This window comes from Strigops habroptila, chromosome 1, assembly GCF_004027225.2.
Source record: "Strigops habroptila isolate Jane chromosome 1, bStrHab1.2.pri, whole genome shotgun sequence".
Taxonomy (NCBI): Eukaryota; Metazoa; Chordata; class Aves; order Psittaciformes; family Psittacidae; genus Strigops; species Strigops habroptila.
The window spans coordinates 121,923,614-121,945,353 of record NC_044277.2 but is presented as its reverse complement, the minus strand read 5'-3'; the positions used below and the strand labels follow the sequence as shown (position 1 = coordinate 121,945,353).

The 21,740-nt window shown below is 39.9% G+C and overlaps 2 protein-coding genes across 4 annotated transcripts in view; one reads left to right on the top strand and one right to left on the bottom strand.

The window, feature by feature from the left end:
- Positions 1-1,527, bottom strand: part of VPS50 (VPS50 subunit of EARP/GARPII complex) — an 83,918-nt gene extending 82,391 nt beyond the window's left edge. For 2 of the 3 annotated variants that reach the window (XM_030482288.1, XM_030482299.1), the window contains exon 1: positions 1,350-1,526. In XM_030482288.1, the coding sequence (XP_030338148.1) occupies positions 1,350-1,382 (33 nt within the window). In that variant the 5' untranslated portion in view covers positions 1,383-1,526. Of the gene's footprint in view, positions 1-1,349 lie in introns of all 3 variants that reach the window. The other variant, XR_003990891.1, reaches the window with a different exon arrangement.
- Positions 1,528-4,339: 2,812 nt separating this feature from the next.
- On the top strand, positions 4,340-21,720 carry HEPACAM2 (HEPACAM family member 2). The gene is made up of 9 exons (XM_030489198.1): positions 4,340-4,409; positions 7,320-7,670; positions 8,548-8,832; positions 14,804-15,100; positions 17,914-18,039; positions 18,124-18,148; positions 18,271-18,308; positions 19,618-19,691; positions 21,604-21,720. The coding sequence occupies exons 1-9, from the start codon at positions 4,340-4,342 to the stop codon at positions 21,718-21,720; spliced, it is 1,383 nt and encodes a 460-aa protein (XP_030345058.1).
- The last annotated feature ends 20 nt before the right edge of the window (positions 21,721-21,740 follow it).

The window sequence follows — 21,740 nt, the reverse complement described above, 5'->3', positions numbered from 1 at the left end:
GTAAAAGTTCATTTATCCTCTGATACGGTGTTTTACAATTTGATCGCTTTTATGGTACCTACTACATTTTACAATTGTTTCATCTTCCTAAGATGCAAAACCTCTTCATGTGGGTTTCTATTCTGACTTCCCTGCACATCATTTCAAAACGTCCTCCCTTTCCAGTTAACACCGCCAAAGGTGACTCACCTCTATGCATCGGAAATTCAAGGTAACGAACAACCAAAGCAACTGCTGTCACTCCTCGTACATCACAGAAAACCTTCCGCACATCCTCTCAAAATCCACAGTACTAGCAGCTTGCCTTCAGCAGCAGTAAAAAGTTGCACTTATCAAATGCTAAATGGAACCTAATCCTTCTCCTTCGCCTTTGCTGGAAGCTGCACAAATCACATCATTTTCAGACCACAATTTCCACACTGGGCAGGCTTGCCAGAATGCCTCTTAGTGAAGCCAAAAACTGATTGTTTACCCCTACGCTGAAGGGGAGCAGAACATTATTTTGGAAATTCAGCTTCCATGTTGGTGTTCATTTTTAAGCCCTGTCTCCTGCATAAGCATCACAACTCTGAGGACAGAGGTTAGGGAAAATAACCAAAGTTCAGTTTCTGACTTTCCCATCATTTTCTACAACTATCTAGAATATATGGTGTGGTAGGTGACTCAAGTGATTTTTTTAAGTTCTCAAATTTAGACACACGGGCAGACAGACTTCATTTTAGAGGTATTTTGTGTATATGAATGACTTGAAGGCTCTTCTAATATACTCCTTTAAAAAGGCTTGCAACCTTAGAAATACCAGTGCAAACACAGGCCTACATAACCCTAGAGACAACTGGTACAAAGAAGTGGGCATGAACACATGAAGTGCTCCGGCACACATTCAGTATGTGCCCACCCAAACACTTCCCCAGCTCCTCCACAGCCTCACCTCTCTTTTGATCAAAACCTTTGGCCAGCAGACAATGCCATGTCACAGTGCCTCGGCCCAGCGCCCCAAAATCATACGTGGAAAGGAAAATTTGCACAGACCAGTCGCGTCAGCTTGAACACTGGTATGCCTGGCATCGCACAAGCTACCTGCTGGCACCTATGCGTGCTTCCGTTTCTTGATTTAAAGAGGCAAAAAAAGCTGGATGCACTCGCACCGATACACATCACGACTGCCCTCTGCCCACAGCGGGCTGAGGGCGATGCCCACGCCCCGGAGGCCCGCTAGGGTGCCCGGCCACCGCTGCACACGCCCGCCGCGGCCCCCAGAGCCCCCCTCGCCGTCGGCCCAGGGGCGGCGCCCCCCGGGGAGAGCCTAGGGCCCCCCACTAGTGCGGTGAGCCCCCCGTACCGCTCACCTGGCGGGTCATCAGCGACTTGATCTTCTGCATGATCGCGCTACCGCCACCACCGCCCCGACAGCGCTCAGCAGCCCCGCGCCGCGGCAGGCTCCGGCCCCGGCAGGCACGGGGGAGCCATGTTGGACGCCACCTGACAGGGCCCGCCCGCTGCTCCCTGGGACCGGTAGTTCTCAAGCGGCAGCGCCCAACTACGGCTCCCGTCAGCCCGGCCGGGAGGGAGCCGGTGAGGCCGCCCCTTCCGCCGCAGCCCTCAGGCGGCTGCGCACCAGAGGCGCGGGGGTGACGGGGTGTGCTGGCAGGGGGAACGGGCTGCGAGGCGGGCCCGCGGTCTTCGCGGGAAGCGGGGCTCGGGCGCCGCGATGGCTGCGGGAGGCGCGTCCGCCGGGGAAGGCAGGGCTCCGGTGCGGTCGTAGTACCCCTCCGGAGCGGCGAAGGAGCTTGCGGCTTGGCAGCCTGCTGTCGGGAAGCGCCGCTGAACGCATGTCGGCACAGCCCGTGCCCGTGCTCGGCCTCGGCCTTTGCGTTACGGCTGTGTCCGCGAACGCCTCGAGTGGCGCTGGTGGGGAATGTTCATGTTTGAACATTGTGGTCCTCTTGTTTAGAGCTTGAAAGCAGTTATCTGAGAGAACAAAACGAGGCTTTGTCTAAAGAGACAGACTAGCCGGAAAATACACTTAGACCATGACCATTCTGGGTTAGTGTTGGGTTGTTTTGGGTGTTCTGCACTAGTGCGTCTGGCCTGTTCATGGGTGATAGAGTTCTGCATCCCCAAAACAGGCTTGTGTGTCTGTATAAAAAAAATGAAGATGTTAGCTTTTAAAATCTATTTTATATCCATACAAGAAAAGGAAGAATTTATCCTATCATCTCTGCTTAGCAGGAGACAACATTCAGTAGTACGGCTACCAATACTTCCACATAGTAATACCTGCAGAAAATGTTAGCCTTCCCTTAGGAGTTGCTAGAATCTGCCCATAATTCAGCTCCACGTGTTTTTCCTAATCCTGGTGTTATTTAGCCCCCCAGCTGGCTGGTGCATTGTTGCAGGGTAGTCAGGTAAAAGCTGTCATGCTGCTCTCCTTTTGAACCGACACACTGCAAAGGGAGGGTCAGGGCTGATGGTCCCCTCCCTGCATACTTCAGCAAGAATTCATTACTTCTGGCTACCGTTGGGAATATAGTCTGTAATTATTTCTGTGGAAAACTTGACAAGTTTAGCATATAACAGTTACTTATCATTAATAAAATATTCGGAGATACTCAAAGTGCTCAGATAATTAATGCTGCAAATAAAGTTGCCTTTATTAAAAAGGAGTGAAGTTTGATTTGCATCAAGTCCAAATGCCATTTAACAACCAGCACAAACTAGAACTGCAAGGAAAAGGCAGTACACATTTTTGCATCCACTTCATCTGTGTGAGGTAGTCAGTGTAAAAAGTTGCAGCAAATTAATGACATCAAGAGCATATCCAAATGTTGGAAACAAGAGGACGCAGTTACTTGAATAATGTAACTATGCTAATCTCTTCTTTTTTATTACTTTCTTCGCCCACATGCGACATTTAAAGTGCTCACTTAGGCTTTATCCCAATGTGAAGGCTCCCGTCATTCAATTAGAAATTAATTAGAACCTATGACCAATATTTTATTACATGTTGAAAACAAGTAGATAACAATTTCTAAATCAGGTTTTACAAAAGGTTGCAATTTGATATATCTACCCTACACCTAAGTGGATTAAGAAGGTTATAAACAACAGCATTCAGGAGGGGCAGGACAGTGGATGTGAGAAGCCTTTGGGAATATGCAAAATACTCTCTTCATCTTCGGGTTTGTGTCAGGTGGTGACATTTCTGGTGGGACCACTACTTCTGTTTTTGTTAACCTGAAATAATACTCATGTTTCTCACATTTGATGTGGATAGATCTGGGTATTTTCACCTCCCTTAAGTAAAAATTGAGTCCTTCTGGTGGAGGCTTAGTGCTTTGCAGGACCCCAGCTTCTACCACACAGTGAGGGGGGGAGGCAATTTCTTGCCACCAGTCCCACCTGCACGAGGCAGGATGCAGCCTAATATTTGTTAATCCATAATAGTCTGAATGCTGTATAGCAAAAAATTAAACCCTCAATGTAGCTGCAAATATTTGCTGTTGCAAACTGTTGCTGCGCATGCGACTGAGAGGGTTGTCTGGTTTGCTGCTGATCTGTGTAGTGAGTGACAACTTTGGACAACATCCAAATCATACATTAGTATTAATTTAAACCAGTGTAAGTTAATGCAGAATAAACAGTAATCAGCAGCTAACTCAACAGCTGTAGTAAGCTGTCCACTCCAGCCGTAGGATTCTTTGGTCGAAGATGCCGGATAAGACACTTCATGTTACATGTTGTTTAGAGAAAGGGAACAAAATCATTGTTGAGTTATGCTTATGCTAAGGGAAAAAAACCACAGAAAAGTTACGGGCTTGAAAGTGCTTGAAAAAATATGTAAGCAAGGCTCTGTAATAGCATTTATTTTTTTTTTTTATAAGAGAAAAGGAGAGTCTGTCACTGGAAATACCTGAAAAAAAATTCTGACTACTAACTCTAACTCGAACTAAGTAGAACTATCTACCAGCATGGTATTTTTTATGAAACTGTAACTAAAGGGTGTTAATATCTATGCAACCTGTACACTGGATGCATTCACTTATTTTTGTTAATTCAGTGTATTGTATTCTGTGCCCCATTTATTACATTCTGCGTCATATTTGCTGTGACTGCCGGGGAAGGGTTACGATAAAGTCAGAGGCAATGAAGATGGGTGCTCATCTAACAGGTGCTCCACTCCCTTTGTTCTTTGTATACACATATTCAAATCACATAAGGCAGGGGACAGGATAGGGCCTGTTAACTCATTGCTGATTTCCCTAGCAAATGAACCAGCAGCTGCAAGTCCAACCCCTGGTTTAGCGCTGCTGAGAAGGTGGCATTTGTGTGGGACAGGATGCTTTCATGGGGCCCTTTAGCCAATTTCTTTTGGGACTTACAATGCAAAATATATTTTCTGCTTGTAGGTAAGAAACAGTATGAATTATATTTTATTGTTATTGTGGAAATGTGAATTGGGTTTTTAAAATTTATCTTTATAAATCTAAAGATATTTCTGTTGTATTGTCAGATGTTTTATTTCAAGAAAGTAGCCTAAAAGCTTTTAAGCAGATAGATAATGTCACCTTGTTTTATCTGTGGAGCTATAAAGTTTTAGCAGCTGACAAAAATGAATGCTATACATAATCTGGATATAAAACATGGGCATTGACTGCATACATATTGTCACATTTTACTGAGTAATATATACATTGTGTGTTCTTTTTAACAAGTAAGGCTGGGCAGGTTCTGAACCAAAGTTTATATAGAAACAGTTACACATCTCTTTAAAAATGTATTATGTTGAGACAGTGCTGATAACATTATTTTCTACTTCATTGCGATGCCTTGTAGTTAATATAGAGCGTTTATAGTTAATATTTAAATGTACTTGGTATTGAAATGAAATTAAGCTTTCAGTCAACTGAAGAATGTCTTTCCATTAATAAAACATTTGTTTGGTATCTGGGTGCAGTTTTCCTTAAGTATTTGTTATCCAAGCAGTTGATAAAAAATAGGTGTCCTATGCACTTTGACAGGAATGTCGTGTGATCAAATGTTAGATAAACTTATATTTCTACACACTATTGTAATTAACTTTCTCTATATTTAATCCTCTATGCATTCATGTGTAAGGCCAATTTTTCTTTTACTTTCTTTGTGAACTTCATATACGGTCACCTAGTTTCCTTGATTTTGAGCTAAATACTTTGTCATGAGTTTGGCTTCATAACAATTGCAGGTTTATATGAAGATTATTGGATTTCTTCTTTAAAAATGAAAACCCTAGTGGGTAAAAACCACAGTGAATATGCACTTTAGCTACATTAACCCTTTATTGGACATTTGTTATTAACATTCTACGAGATATACTGCTGTACGAGCAGAATGCTTTAGAGTACACGTTTGTTCACCAGGAAGTCTCATCATATACCCTTACTCAGGTGTGCACGTTTCCTAGTATGGGAAATGCGCAGCTTGTACTTTATATCATGACAACAGTCAGTGTATTGGAGGCATCACACAAGCCCACCAAAGACATTGACCTCAGAAGCTAAAAGGAGATGCAATAACAAAGCTCAGTGGAACTTCTTGGACAAAAATCCCAAACTGGGTAAGAGTATGCCTGAGCCTTTCCTGGTATAAATAGGAGAATAGGAACTGCAGATTCCCTGGACCGTAATATCTGGGGTTTTTTTTCCATAAATTAATATACTTGCAAAAATTGTAAAAACTATTGTCACTGATCTAGCGACATTTTACACCAAGTTTGGGGTTTTGGGAGAGCTGAAGAGTTAAATGAAAACTGGTGAAAAGCTGTTGAGAAGCCAAACTCACTTTGACAAGGAGATGTGCATGTTAAATTAATGATAAAACCTTGCTAAGCAGGTTTCAGTTTATGCCATAAACTCAAAAGTTATGTCATAGTTTCTTATTTAAACTAAAGCTGCAGTCATTGTTTTATGTCAACAACAATTCTGTTTTGCTTGCCAATACTGGTGATAGCAAAGTAAGGTGGAAGCAAAGCACAGATCACTGAGCTCCAAATGGAGGTCGTTTTGGTACAACCTTTAATGGTCATTATACAAAAACTAGTTTTCAGAATTTTGTTGTCTTGGAAAAATGTGTATTTGGAAAGCTATAGATGAAGGCTTAAATTACATTGAATTTCTGCCTGATGAGAATGAAGTAAGAGTTTGGCATACTGGCTTGATTTCATTATTAACATTAATTTAAGGATTAGTCACAACAGTCTTCAGTTTTAATTAAAAATCAAAATTAGCCTAATGTAGAAGAGAATCGTAGAACCTACGTTTTAGGTTGGAAGAGACCCTTAAGATCATCAAGTCCACTCAGCACTGCCAAGTCCACCACTATAAACACTATATATGTGTCTCTAAGTGCCACATCTACACATCTTTTCAATACCTCCACAGATGGTGACACCACCACTTCCCTGGGCACCTTGTTCCAGGGCTTGAAAACACTTTTGGTGAAGAAGATAACCCTTTCAGTGAAGAATAACCCTTCTGATGAAGAATATTCCAGATTGCAAAAGATTTGACCTCTGTGAAAGCCAGAAGTCTCCCAGCATTGCTTCTGTAAAACCCTTGCCTTTTTGACAGACCACTATTAACTAATAATTTCTCCAAGCTTCGGACTGCCTTGCCCCTCACTCTGCCTGTCATGGTGGATCTCCTGCATGCTGATGGCACCCTACAAAATCACCCCAGCAGACCCAGAGGGCGGCAAAAACTGCAGCTGCCCAAAGCCACTCCTGAACAGACTCCAGGGGAAAACATTATTTCTGCCCTCACCAACTCTGATCTTTGCTAACAGCATTTCCTTAACTGCAGATCAAAATGCCCTTCCAAGCTGTTACATGGAGACACTTTTCCCCATGAATCAAGTGGAACAAAATTAATGACAGTTTTTACCTGAGAAGAAATTAAGTTTTCCAGCCACGATTCTCTTTATCTTACTTTATCATGGTGGCACCTTCTATACTGATGGTCCCAGTATTCCTAGTGCTCACTATACTTGCTTTGTTTTTGCTGATTTTCTGCACAAACGGATCTGTGAGAAATATTATTTGTTATACATGTTTTAAGATTACACTGCAGCTGTTACTGGCTTCTTGTTCTACAGCACAATTGCTTATTGACAGCTAAATAAACCCAAAAATTGAGCAATGTCATGTGGAAAGAATAAGGATATGGACAGATCTTTTGACCAATCACTTACAAATCTCTGTGACAATTTCTCATTTGAGTTTTCCAGGGTTTCCATTTGTGGTTTGGGTTTGTTTATTTGTTTGTTCTTTCATTCTTATCCAGGTATTTGTTCTGCCTTAAAGTTGACAGTTCCATCTCATACCATCCATGGGATTGAGGGGCAACCACTCCATCTTACTGTTGACTACAATTTCAATGCTACAGCTTCTGAAATACAGATAATCTGGCTTTTTGAGGGACCCCAAAGTAATCCAAAATACTTGCTTGGCTCTGTAAATCAAACAGTAGTTCCAGACTTGGAATACCAGCACAAGTTTACCCTCATACCACCGAATGCATCTTTGATGATCCATCCATTGCATATCAGCGATGAGGGCAATTATATTGTAAAAGTCAACGTCCGTGGAAATGGGACAATAACTGCCAGTCAAAAGATTCAAGTAGCTGTTGATGGTAAGTTAGTAAAATATAGTATCTTCATTTTGAAAATAAAATTGCAATAGTTTTAAAGTTCTGTTTCTTAGTATCGTGTTACAATAGTGTATAATTTAATGCAACCATACATGAATAAATACTAACAATTATGTTGTCTTCTGCTGCTGGAGGGAATGCTAAAATATGTCATCTTTAAGCAAAATTAATATATTGACTAATGTCTCTGGATCATATATAAAAAATTAAAAAGGTATAGAAACCAATAATGTGAAATTAGGGAAACTTCTAAAAAATAAGTTTCATAAGGCTCTTCTGTGCTTTCAATCATGAGGAAAAAAAAAGGGGAGTGGAGTAGAAAAGAATGATCTAAAAGCATGACATGTAATTTATGGATTATACAGAGGGAGCCCTGAAACAACTGTTGGGCTTGGAATAATGAAATGAATGACATAGTGACGTGACAAAGTTGTAGCTGTCCCATACCCATCCCAGTTTGCCGCCATCCTCATGACTGGACTGACAGTGTATTTCAGCAGTGCTCAGTGTCGGCAAAGCTGTGGGCAGCCACAGTGAGCTGTGGGCAACGTCATGCTTTGCACTCTTTTCATTTCTGTGGCCTCAGGGATTTGCTTATGAGGTAGGAGCTGGAGGTCATGGTATACCTGACTGCAGCCTTTGTCGTCTTACCAGTATATACACAGTCTAGCTTTATTTAAGTTCCAGAACAGTTCTTACAGTCACCAGCTGAGAATTCGGCCTTGTTTCTTCAACCTTTAACCACATTTAATAAATAAAATTTGAAATACACGTACTTTCCGGAGAGGATGATGACTGCTATTTATATCATCTTGACAATGAAGGCTTTTACAACTCTTCGTATCACTTTATTTTACAGTTTCTGTCACAAAGCCAATTGTACATACTGAACCATCTTCAGGAGTAGTGGAGTACGTAGGGAATATTACCTTAAAATGTACCGTGGGTAAAGGTACAAGGGTAGTTTACCAGTGGATGAAAAACGGGAAGCCTCTCCATGCCGGCCCTAATTACACCTTTTCATCAAACAATGCTACACTTCTAATTGTCCCTGTTGTAAAAGAAGACATTGGGAATTACAGCTGTCTGGTATCTAACCCTGTCAGTGCAATGGAAAGTGAGATAATTGCACCCACCATATATTGTGAGTATATGAAATATTCATAATTACCTTTGTATAAATGATCTGGCTGGAAAGAGTGCCTGTAACTGTGGAAACAGGCAGAAAACAGTTGAGTCAACATTATATGTGAGTTTACATTCAAAATAAGCTTGTTGTGTAAGAGCTCTAATTGTTACATAGTTGTGAAGAAAGTCTGAACTGCAGAATACAAATAGGAACTTCAGGAATTCCACGGTGCAGATACCTTCAGATTTGGAGGAGATGTGACTCAAAGGAAAAAAATAATCAGACGGGTATACATGAAAATATTGTTGAAAATTGAGACAGCAAACTTGCAAAAAGCTAAGTACAGGAAATATCAGACTGAATGACTGGTATTAGTGGGATTCCTCAAGGTCATTTTGATTCCAGTCTTTTTTAATACTTCCATTAATGACATCAGCATAAAGATAAGGAGTATCTCAGTGAAGGTCACCTGTGACATTAAACTGGGAGGACTGAATGACTTTGACTGTGTAATAGAACTGGTATGAAATTTGTTAGTAAAAAATAAATGGGCATTAGAGAATAAAAGCCATGAACTTCTGCTGGTAAGATGGAGATTGGTTGGGAAATAACTGAGGTAGTAAGCCTGGGTGATTGAGCTGTCACAAGGTGTCTGTGAAGTGTCGGTGTGATTCAGGTATGAGAAAGGCATAGGTAACTTTAGGGTGTGTTGACAAAGTATTTCCAACAAGGAAATAAGGAGAATACTAATGGCATGCAGAAGATGAGACCACATGTAGAATACTGTGTGCAGTCCCTGCACATCCCAGACCACTAATCTCAAACTGGAAAGAAACAGAACAGAAAGGAATGGAGAAGAGACCTGGAGAACTCAGTCTGGCTTAGCAAAATCAGAGCCCAAAGTAGTGTTTGCTTTACACATCAAATGGGAAACATGAGGGAGCAAGAAGAATTGCATAAAGGGCAGTGTTGGCAGAAGAGTAAACCATAAACTAGCCATATATTTTGACTGGAAATGAAAGCACCTGATAAGCTGTGAATGTAGATTGAGTTCATGAATTAAATGAATTGGAGGAAACAGAAGATTGGCTTAATCAGCATTCAACAATAATACTTTAAATCTTAAAAAGGGCACCCTCATTTTCTTCCTTACCTCTCTTGTAATGTCAGCTCCTGGTGCCTCCAAGATTTGCAAGTAGCACATGCTATGTACGTGACCTTGCCACAATCTAATCCTCAGGGGTCAAACTGTCCTTCTCAGAGGAGAGCTGGAATCAAACAGGTCAGGATCTACTTTGCCTCCAGCCCTGTTCAGATATAACCAGTTTACCCAATGGCACAGTGTGGATGGAACAGTGCAAGGGCTGGAACTGGATTCCTGTCCAGCCAAGGGCTGGGGCTCGCTCCTGCTTTTGCCAGGTTCTGGCAGCTGGCAGCTCATAGACAGACCATGCCCTAGACTTGTTATGATTGCACAACTGGCATACTCAGAACCTACACCTCTTACTATGTCATATTTTCCTCCTCCCCCTTTCATCTCTGATTATACATTCTGCTACTTATTTTTAATTACAACTTGAAAGAATTGGGTAAGGGGGTGTCTTGCATTTGAAGTGTGTGTATATGCTCTACACTGCACCAGGAGAAGAGAAAAAGACTGCCTAAATTAGCAAAGGCTAACAAGGACATTGATAGACGAGAGCTTGTCCCTTAGGTGCAGCTTATAAAATTGACAGCAATGCAGACATGAAGGTAAATGAGCTGCTGCAAAGAGTCATGAACAGGGTAGATGTGAATTGAGCGTCCACCACGTTAGACAGAAAAATCATGATAAAATGCTCTACAGGGGAATAGCCAGCACTGATGGAGTCTTAACTTTTCATTACTGCAAAAATAACTAACTAACTAAATAAGCAAAATAAATTCTTTCTTTCTTTAAGGTAGCAGGGTTTTAAATGCCTGCTCTTGTACAGTCACAATCTCAGCTCACATAAGTGCTTAAAGGGCTAAGAATGAGAGCTGCATGTGTATGAATGCATTGGCTCTACTGCTTTTCTCATTTTATTGAGCCGTGAATGGGCCTTGTACACCTCTCTCTTCAAAGAATACCTACACAAAACTGGGGGACACTATATCCAGCACAACCTGGCAGCCTTCTTACAATGCAGTAAGTTCAGGTCAGGCTCTTACTACCTATCGGTCTGCTCCTCTTCTTTTGTGCACTGCCTGTTCAGCACTTGCATTTCAGACCTGTTGCACACAGGACTAGCTCCACAGATGGGTGTCTGGGACACTTGCGCTGACAAAGTGCGTGTCCTTTAGCTGCAGTTTCTATACTGCTTCCTCCCTTCTCCCTCACTCAACTGTATGTATTTTCCAGCAAATTTAAAAAATCTTTCTAAAACTTCTAAACTGAAAAACTATTTGTGAGCCATTGTTTAGCAGAAATTTGAAATCTAAAAGTTAGTTCAGTGTCCACATTTCTGGAACCTTTTGCTGTTCGAGTGATAGTAATGTACAGCTCAGAAGGTCTGTGGATATATGAAAAACTTTGAGATTCAGATTTTCTCCACATGTGGAAATAACATTAAAAGTATTTGCATTTTCAGAATATCCTTTTTATCTCATCAGAACTGAGGGTTTGCTTTGTGCATAATTTAAAATTTGGAAAAAATATTTAGAGAAAACAGTGCAATACTGAAAGACTGCAACACTTGGCGCTACTATTCATATCCAAGTCGGTGATGGGAGTTGGAGTCTTACTTCCTGAGCTACAGGAGGTCACGTAAGACAGTACAACCTCTGCCTGCAGAGGTGGTTTGTCTCCCAGCTCCCAGTTGTCAATAATGACCCAGAGCAGGCCCCGGGATCTCTATGTACCATATGTTACTGCTGCGGGGGAGTTACTGGAGGTGATAAAAAAAAGGTCACCCACAGTAAATACCTGCCATCTGCTTGGAAACAGTAACAGCCTCGTGGTAATAGGAGCAATTGGAAATATTCCCACAGAGCAGTAAATTGTTGCTCAGAACAGATGATTTATTATTTTACAAGTCATTTAGTTAACTGGCTTTACTGAGACAAGAGGCAGTTTTCTCTTGAGAATGATACCGGAAAGAAGTAGAGCTGAGGGATCCATGCAGGCTGTCGCTGTGTTTTTACTGAGAATCAAAAGTGTTTTGTTCTTCATTTCACATTAATAATATTCTGCTTCTCCTCTAGCTATGGTGATAATGCACCCTAGAACATGACTATTACATTAGTGTGATCCAGAAACAAATTATTGTCAGAGAGGCTGCAGCAGAAACTGTTGTACTGTGCTGATGGAGTTGAATTTAGCAGACTAAGTGGGATTTCTTTCCTTGGGACTTCTCAGAGATGATAGAATATATTTAGTCCTAGAGAGGAAGTGGTTAATTACCTGCTTTTTAGAATTATCCTTGAAGCCATGTATATCCCTCAGCTACCCAGTGTTGAGGGATCTCAATGTATGCAGTGCCCAGGAAAGGCAAAAGACAGACCCAGGTGAAGCAGGAGGGTTACCCAATGCTTGTGTGACTTCCTCAAGGAATGCCACTTCTCAGACTTTGCTAAGATTTGACTATTTATTAAGAAAATCTTTCTTTGTTTTGTTTTTTGTTTGTTTGTTTCAAATGTACTTTCCCAGCCCGTGTGCATCAGTCTTTTTATAATGATTTATTTCAATTTGGAGCTTTCATACAGAAGTGTAGTTATGGTGTTAGTGTTATCTGTGCTACACTGTTATGATACTGACAAAAAAGCAGAACTTAGTTCTGGTTCTTTTACAGGCTGGGGCAAATCTCCCACTATAATGAGGGGGCAAGAGACCAGTCAGCTATTCTTCTCTCTTTACTTACATCAAAGGTTATATTACCAGTGAAAATAAAAGCTAATTCTTCTAAGAAAGAACAGTTGGATAGGAGGAACCACTGAATTGCTCTGAAAAGTAAAAAAGCATGTTTCTGCCTATAAATAGTGCATGAGGGGTTTTACTTTCAATTATCAAAAAGTCAGAGTTCAGTACATCCCTCTCCTTTCCCATCCAAAAAAAGGGAAGTAAATACATATAACAGGCGAGCCCCCATGAGAGGCTGGTGTTCTGGAGTGGCTGTCTCCTGAAACATGCAGCCCGAGTGAGATCTGCCAAGCCAAAGTAGTGGTGATAGGTCTGCAGTTCCCAGAAATGCTCATTACAGGGTCTGCTGGCTCTTGAATACAGTAAAGCAAATAACTCAGGAACTGCAGAGCCTGCGAAGGGGGAGCCCAGATGCCTCGATTCTTCAGAGTGGCCCCTACAGTGTAGGTGGAAGCAGCACTGATTCATGCTAAAGTGACTCTGTACTGCATTTCCCAAGTAAATACTACGTATGATGTCAGGCCTGCCTTAAAATGAGACTGCATAAAGCTTACAGCTAAGAAGTAGAGAAAATAAAAAAGTTTGACAAGTTTACTTTATCAAATGTGGATATTTGATTAAAAGTGGACTGAACTGAGGTCATGGTGTGATAGTCTACATTCTCTTCACAAAAAAAAAAATCCCAGAGGCACACACAAAGTGGCTTGTTTTGTGCTGCATGCTGTTTGCCTATGTGTTCCTGAAGAATAAATCAGTCTCATAAAAAAAGATAGACAATAAATAGAAGTGTGCGTGTTAGAGGAAAGTCTAACATCAGACTGAATTTCCTGATGAGGAACAGTCTGAAACATTACAGTGTGCCACTTCATGTAGCAGGGAATTTCCATCCCAACCCAGCTACATTATCTTAATGCTTCCAGACAACTGTAGGAAGGTGGAAATATTACTTGACTGAACTGTATACAATGGGCATAAGATTGACTTACCTTTTTGCTTTGCCATTCTGTGTGAGACACTTGTCAGCCCCTTCACTGAACTTCAGGGATCCTACCAGAAAGATGTTCTGCATATTTTCTTCTTTTGGCTTCTGACATTATTAGGTCTGTGCTTTTTTGATTATGCATGTAAGCCCTTAGGGAATTAGCAACATTAAAATTATTAGTTCTTTTGACTGGAAAAGGTAATTTAATAAGGCACACTTTGATTATTATATTCTCTACATTAATCTCTATAATTACATTCTTGTAAAAATAAATTTTAACATGTAAAGATATAAAATCTGCATGATCTGAAATGACCTATTAAAAATAGCATGGGAAATATTCTTTTCATGTTTAAATATATTGTTTCCCTTCCAATTTTCCTATGAAGATTACCCTAAAAATACTTAGCTGCTCAATTTTCTGAGTAATGAACACATGACTATTGGACATTATATGCCTCTTCTTGATGATATTCAGAAATACAACTTTCTTCAGCACAAGGGCTTACTCTTGAAAGAAACATAAATGTTGAAATAGTACAATGCTATTCGAGTGGGGGGAAGTTTAAAGTTTGTTTTAGAAGTCATTTATGGAAAGCTTTTTCTGAAGTTACTTAAGGCCCACCCCATTCTAGGACACCTGCAGGATAGTTCCTCAAATAGTTATTATACTGCAGAGTATTACAGTGAATATTTATATATTTCAAGGCTAATTTGTTCACTTTTAAATGTGCAGAGAAATTGCTTATGCCAGTAAGTTTGGCATTTAAATAGAAAGGGTCAAATATGCCCTTGTAGAAGACCTGCTCGTTTATTTCACAGCTTTTCCACCTGTTTTCAGTTTTTGTTCTTTTTATCGTACTGAACAATGCATCGAGCTGTGCTTTTTCCTTAAACAGCGATTAGATCAGTATTCAGTGGGTGTAGTCTGACATAAACCTAGTACAGATCAAGTTCTTGAACTGAAAGCCTTTTAATTGAAATGATTGAATCGAATGCCAGCCATTCTAGAGGCTAGCCTAACTTAAAAAGTCTTAAGTTTAGAGATACACTTCTATTTAAAGTTAAATTATACGCTTTGATTTTATTTTTTCCACTGTGTTTTCTTTTTTTCTTTTTCAATGCAGATGGACCTTATGGACTTAGAGTTAAATCAGACAAAGGTCTCAATATAGGGGCGGTGTTTACAGTAGACATGGGGGAAGTTATACTGTTTGACTGCTCAGCAGATTCAAACCCACCAAATACTTACTCATGGATTCAAAGGGCTGACAATACCACTCATGTCATCAAATATGGACCCCACCTGGAAGTTGTATCTGATAAAGTGGCCCAGAAGACAATAGATTACATGTGCCGTGCTTTCAACAACGTGACCGGAAAACGAGATGAAACTCACTTCACAGTTGTTGTTACTTCTGTAGGTAAGAGCATTAATTCATTGCTGTAACATCTGAGCAGAGTGTCAAGCCCAGAAAAATGAAATCATTCTTAGAGTGAGAATACATATCAGAAGTGAGGTCTTGCCAACAGTGTAGTAAAGGGGATATTGGCCTTTCAGTGGAGATTTTGGCCTTTCAGTGGGATCTGGGTTTTTCTCACCATGTGACATGGCCTGGGACAAGACTCACTAAAATGCTGAAGTTTTATGGGAGTTTGACACTAAAATATATTTGGCCATTTGGAACTTTATCCCTTGAGTAGAAAAACTTTCTTGGCAGGCAAACTTTATCATGACCAAGTAACAGTCTCTTACTCTGTTTCTCACTTTTTACCTTTAAAAATGATAAAGATTGATGGAGAGGATGGTGCAGAAATCTGCTGAATGGCGTGGTGGGCCTTCCCTCCCCAGGGTAGATTTAGTCCAAGGCTCACGGTCCCACAGCTTTCAGGAGCCGTGAGCCCTGGGGCTTACCAGTACATGAGATAGTTTCAAGCATACATCACTGACTAAAATAACCAGGTACAGACTGACCTGCAATGAAGGTCTTTAATGTTTTACCAGTGTGGTTCTGTATTATAAGAACCTTAGTGTAGTGTATGATAAAAATACAAGCTGGGATGATGAATGGTTTTATTACAATCTATTCATAAAAATTATTTCGCTATCATATTTATGAATCTATGAATTGACTCCTAGGTTCCACTTAACTAACACCTTTATTTCTCATACATTATAACCTTAGTTCCTGTATCATATTGTGTTAACCAGCAACAGAGCAGTTTTTCAGAAAATCTCCAGAAGCATACAGCAAAGAACAAGATACTGAGGAAGTCGGCTATCTCTTATTAATACAGATCAATACAACTATTTTCAGATAAGGAATGTATGCTATTAATGTTCAACAAGACAGAATATATTGCCTTTTATAAAATTTAACAAAGCAATTTCGTTTGTGCAGAACAAAGAGTTCAGCCATTTGTTAGTCAAGTAAACAAGGAGAGCAGATGTCTATCGATCGCTCAGGCTGACTTATGGATTCATTACAAATCCATGGCTTTCAGTGTGCTGGAAGGAAGATGGGTTACAATTTTACATTGAGAAAACTCCACTTTAAAACTAAACATTGTGGTTAGTGGTGAAGAAAATCCAAAGACTGTGAATATTATTCCATAGCCCTTCTCCCTGTCCCCATAATCCTAGATACAGAGCCTGGACTGTGCATTTCAAAATACTGGAAACCCCATTTTCAGCAGTGACAGGAACTCTGATGTTTCAGAAGACCTTGCAAGCTCCGCCACCTAAGGGACTGAAACTCACTTATATTGTGCTATAAACAGCAGCCTAATTAATGCTAAAAACCATCAAGAAAACAATCATATCAATGTTACAATTACATCAATAATTGCATTGAGCTGTTACCCGGTTTTAGCCAGGACTAGTTAGATTTTAAAGTAAGAGGAGGTATTTCATTATGTACACAAGTTATTGCTCAGTTCTCAAGTTGAGTCAATTTGAGCATGTTAAATCCATGCAAAGCACACGTCTTTGTTTTCTGCATCAATATGCCTGTGGAGATAGGATTTTTTGAGTCTAAATTTGAAATTACTCATTTTAAAGAACATTTTTAAGGACTCATCTGATTCTCCAGCATTTGGTTTTAGTTTTGTTTGGGGTTTTTGTTGGGTTTGGTTTTGTTGGGTTTTTTTTCCTGAGGAAAGAAGTACACTGAAGGAGTATGAAAGAAACATGGTGAAATTGCAGTGATTTATTTTTCCATACCTTTGGGATGTGCCTGGTTTGAAATCCACGTATTTGATCTTTGGGATAATGGTTGCACATGCAGCCAGCACACTGCCAGTGAATTACATGGAGATGTAAATGGATGTAAGCAATGATGACTCTTTGCACAGAAGTTCATCCAAGTACTGGAAACATGCCCAGCTAAATAATGCACATTTGAGTTGCTTAATAAAGATGCTGCTGACAAATATAAAACATTAATTTACCTGTATGGATTGTGACATAGCCTTTAATTACATGGATTCTGCATGATTCAGAGCAAATGGAGGAAAATATGTCTGGCATTTCCTAACTTTCACATTCCTGTCTTTGCAAATTCTATGCAAATATTTTCCACGTGCTTTTTTGTATGTAAGTATATACATACGGTGCTTGTGTTCTGTTGGTAGATCCTGCTGGAAAACTGCTGCTAATGCAAAATATCTGAGCAGAGGAAAAAAATACTTTGGATATATTTAGATATGTATACAAATAAATATAATTTATTGGCTTCTGATGGGATTTCATAAATAACCAAACTGTCGGTGATCTGAAAATCTTTAGAAAAAACACAACAGTTCCATTATCCTCTGATACTCTACAGCTCCTACAGCTAGGAGGAGTTCCTTCCCATATAGCATAAACTGCTTACATAAGTGACACCTAATTTCTTGGTAGTTGAGTGTCTCTATGCCTAAAATTAGAATATACATCTCCTTTTTGTGATGCTGCAATTTGTGCATTACATTTACTGACCTTCATTTAGCTCTAGGTGCCTTCACTTAGCTCATTTAGCTCATTTCTGATATGCTATCATTGCTCTTCCAGTTAGGAGATTTGGTGGGAGGGAGAAAATATTACTAATTCACAAGAATCCAAATTGTGTATCTATTTTGTATCTCTGTGCAGGTATACTAGCTTCAGATGAATTTCAAAAGGTGTGTTTTTCAGTGTCATTGTAGTGCATTGTACAGAACAAGAGACTAAATACAGTACTCATCTTCTTTGTCACAGGATTGGAAAAGCTGGCCCAGAAGGGAAAATCTCTGTCATCTCTTGCAGTAATAACAGGAATTTCATTATTTTTGATCCTAGCTATGGCCTTTTTATTCATATGGAAAAGATACCAGCCACATAAAGGTATGTAAAAGTTAAGCACACTCCAGCTCTTCTTTTGGATCCTTAGAGCAAAAAGAATAGTAGTTCTTTTTTTTTTCTTTTCAGTGATACAACAGAAGCTGCAGAGCAGGTACGAAAGTAAATCATTCTTAGGTCAAGTCTTTTCTATCAGGAGAATTGCATTTTTTATCATATTAATTTTCTTTCCTTGGCTTATGACATCAAACTGAAAAACATGTTTATGTTTTCTAGGCCAGAGGCTGATTACAGAAAGGCACATGCATTTTCAGGTAACACTAATAAGAGAAGTGTGAGCATAATCCATTCCTGCAAAAAATTGCCATCTCTACATAAAAAAGAAAGAAGGAAGGGAAGTGTGTTTTTAACTTGGGTTGCACACCTCTGTGTTAGCTTACTTAAGATAAAAGCAAAACGGCAACAGGTCACTGTGGGTTTAGTGCATGCCTGGAGTTCACAGCATTATGTACTCTGATGTCTTGAAATCTAGCTGTTAATAGCAGTATTCTGGGATTAGAATCACCTGTATTCCACTCTTCTCACCTATATGAAGTAAATTAGTGTTACTATGGGATAGTGAGAGGTGATACGGCATGAGAGGATCACAATTCTAAACATTCATGGGGCCAGCTGATACCAAAATTGTGAGATAATAATATGACCTTACAGTATATACATTTTAGCCTCCACCACATTCTGTACTAGATTTCTCTGTATTATGAGGACCCACTGTGGTTTTTTCACTGCCTCTTTTCCCTCCACAATCCTTCCCACATGATCCTGGGCAAGAGAGGCTGGAGCCCAGCCGTCCTTTCTAAGGGTAACACTTTTACTCCAATCCCTTCCTACCAAAGAATCAGAGCAGGCCATAAGCTGCTGCGTACAAGAGGGTAGGGAAGTATACGAAGCTTTGGTAGGTAAGAATTTCACTTGAGCACAGAGGGTCCTTAACCCTAGCAAGTGGTATCGGAGGAGGGAATCTCAGCACCATCTTTAGTGCTGCAGCCTTTGTTGTGGAGTGATGCCCAAGAGACAACTAAGAGTCTCAGATCTCCTGGACAGTAGGAGGGTAAAGAGACTCCCACCCTCACTACAAGTTGTATTTGAAGTCTCAGATAGAATTTGTCAACTGGTTTAATTATGTGGCACCTATTAGTATTACATTCCCCTTTTTTAATCTCAGCATTATAAAAAATTTGGGTGGTACTGCCTCATTAGAGTGTAGATGTGCTGAACTTAGCTTAGGCCTCTTTTCTATGGGAAATAAATCAGCCTGTTTAGCCCTCCAGCAAAAAGAGTCCCAGTGGCTCTACCAAAACTATTACTGAGGTTAGCAGAAGGCTCCTCATTTGGCCTGAGATGCTGGAGATAGATAGCCAAGCACTGTGCACACTGCTGTGCAGCTGCCCTGCCTCGCTCCACACTAGCTTAGAAGCTTGACAGGGAAGTGGTTTAAAGCAGATCAAACAACTAATATTTGGATGTTTTAAAAATTAGGCCAAGTTGCTTTGCCAGTCATTATTTTCCAGGTTTATATGAGACCTCAATACCTTTTTTCATGTTTGTTTGTTCTAACTTTAGGACATGAAAGTGCTTTGGATGATTTTGGGATATATGAATTTGTGGCTATTCCTGATCTTGCCAGTGGTTCTAGGGTAGGTGATTTTACATCATAAACTGATGATTTCATTTCTCTTTCTTAAGGTGTGCTAAATATCTGTACTAGAATTCTTCTGTCAGTTTGCTCCGTTGCTTTTTGCTGATGTCTCTATGACACCGTATTCACGGCTGTTGTTTACCCAGTACTTACTCTTTACTGTGTTACTAGTTCAGTACTTGTATCAACATGGTGCAGTAAGGAACTAAACAAGCTCTAAAGACAACAATCTCACTTCAGCTACCCTATATTGAAAGAATATTAGTAGTATTGGGTAGATGGGTAGCACTGAACCACTTGTGTCACACAAGCAAATAAACTATTTTGATGCCATTTTCTCCCTTGACCCTAACACTGCTGCTTGTGCAACATACAACTCTGGCAGTGCAGGAAAGCCTCAAGGGGGTATTTAAAATTTTCACTCTGAAAACATGTAAACTAAGTCTTAGCTATTTTTCACAAGAGTCATTTTGTTAGCTTCATGTATTGTAGGGGAGGACTTAAGCACAGGAATTTTGCTAACAGAAGAACTCCTGCTACATATGCTACTTCTCTGCATTGTGGCTTTGCTGACATTACTGTATAGTAGTTGGAGATCATTCCGATGTGGTGTGTAAAAGGACAAAGGAAAAATGGGAGACAGGGCCATAAAGTTTAGGGACAACAAACTGAACCTGAGAGGAAGTAGAAGAAGCACTTTCCCTTTGCTAGGAAAGATTTCTGGCAATACAATCTTGGACATTTGGAGAGCATCCATATGGTCAGGTAAGGGAGACGTCTTAAAATATGATCATATAGGGCCACATTAACAGTCTCACCTGTTTTGTTAGTATGATTAGCTTGCATAATACATGATGTATTAGCAAAAATAGTCATAGATTAATAAACCCTTTTCTCTGCTGGGGTTAGATGATTGAAATAGACATTTCTAGGGCTAGAGTGCTATCATAAAGGTTAGTGGAGAGGACATACTCGTACAGCAGCAGAAATAAAAGGCTTTAAGAAAACAGAGGAGCAGAACTGTATCTGTAAAATCTGTGACCATAGAAGGCTTACTAAGTATGGAGATCAGGCCCTAAATCATCACAGCCTGTAAGCACACTGTGATATCCCTTAGGCTGGTCATATCAGAAAGTCACGTTATTACATAATCAGGCCATTAGTAGGTCAGGAGGAAGAAAGAAGTAACAAGGACAACAGAATGGATGCACAAGCAATGAAATCCAGTAAAATTTCAAGAAACAGGAGAAACTCCACTGATTTATGTTGTTACTCAGATTTATGGCATTGCAGATAAAGTCAACATTGGATCCACTGATTCATTTTAGTTAGTTAGCAGAAAAAGGGGAAAAAAATAAGTGGAGATAATGAAGAACTGGAGGTTCAGTATAGGCAGAAAGACAGAGAATTCCTTATTGTGTTGTTTTATCATAAGAGCAGATTTGTGTACTTAACATACTGAACAATGAAATTTCCATATTACTTCATTTATGGAAATTCCTTGCAGTTCCCTCTCTTTGACATGCTCGTGGGAGTTTTATGCTGAACCCTTTCTCTGAATATTTTCTCCTTTTTTATTATCTGTTCTCTTGCTTCTCTCCATTAAATGTTCCTTCCTTGACTTTTGGCATACTAATATAAAATACTTGCTGTATTAAGTGCAAGAGCTGCATCCTAAATCTTCTAAGATCCTAACTGAATTTAAAACTATTGCTTGTGTTACTATAAATGTGATGACAACTTACCCAAAATGAAATGTAAACTGATAGAGTTGAACTGTTAAATCCATACGCAAAGCATTCATAGGGAAAAGGTAAAAAAAAAAAAAAGGAAGTTATGTTATCAGTTTACTTTCTGTTGAATCTTTTCCCATTTGTACTTACAGTAGGAATACTCTTTGCTACTTTTAGGTTTCAAGTCAATCTGTTCATGGCTCTGACTTTGTCCCAGGCCAGGATATGCTTGGTACAGTTTATGAAGTTATTCAGCATATTCCTGACCAGCCGCAACAAGACCATCAACAGTAAGTTAGAGGCTGTGTGCATTT

Coding starts and splice junctions, on each gene's coding strand:
- HEPACAM2 (XM_030489198.1), top strand. CDS start 4,340: ATGCTTTCATGGGGCCCTTTAGCCAATTTCTTTTGGGACTTACAATGC. Junction 18,309..19,617: donor AAAGGCACATGCATTTTCAG/GTAACACTAATA, acceptor TTCTAACTTTAG/GACATGAAAGTGCTTTGGAT. Junction 19,692..21,603: donor ATCTTGCCAGTGGTTCTAGG/GTAGGTGATTTT, acceptor TGCTACTTTTAG/GTTTCAAGTCAATCTGTTCA.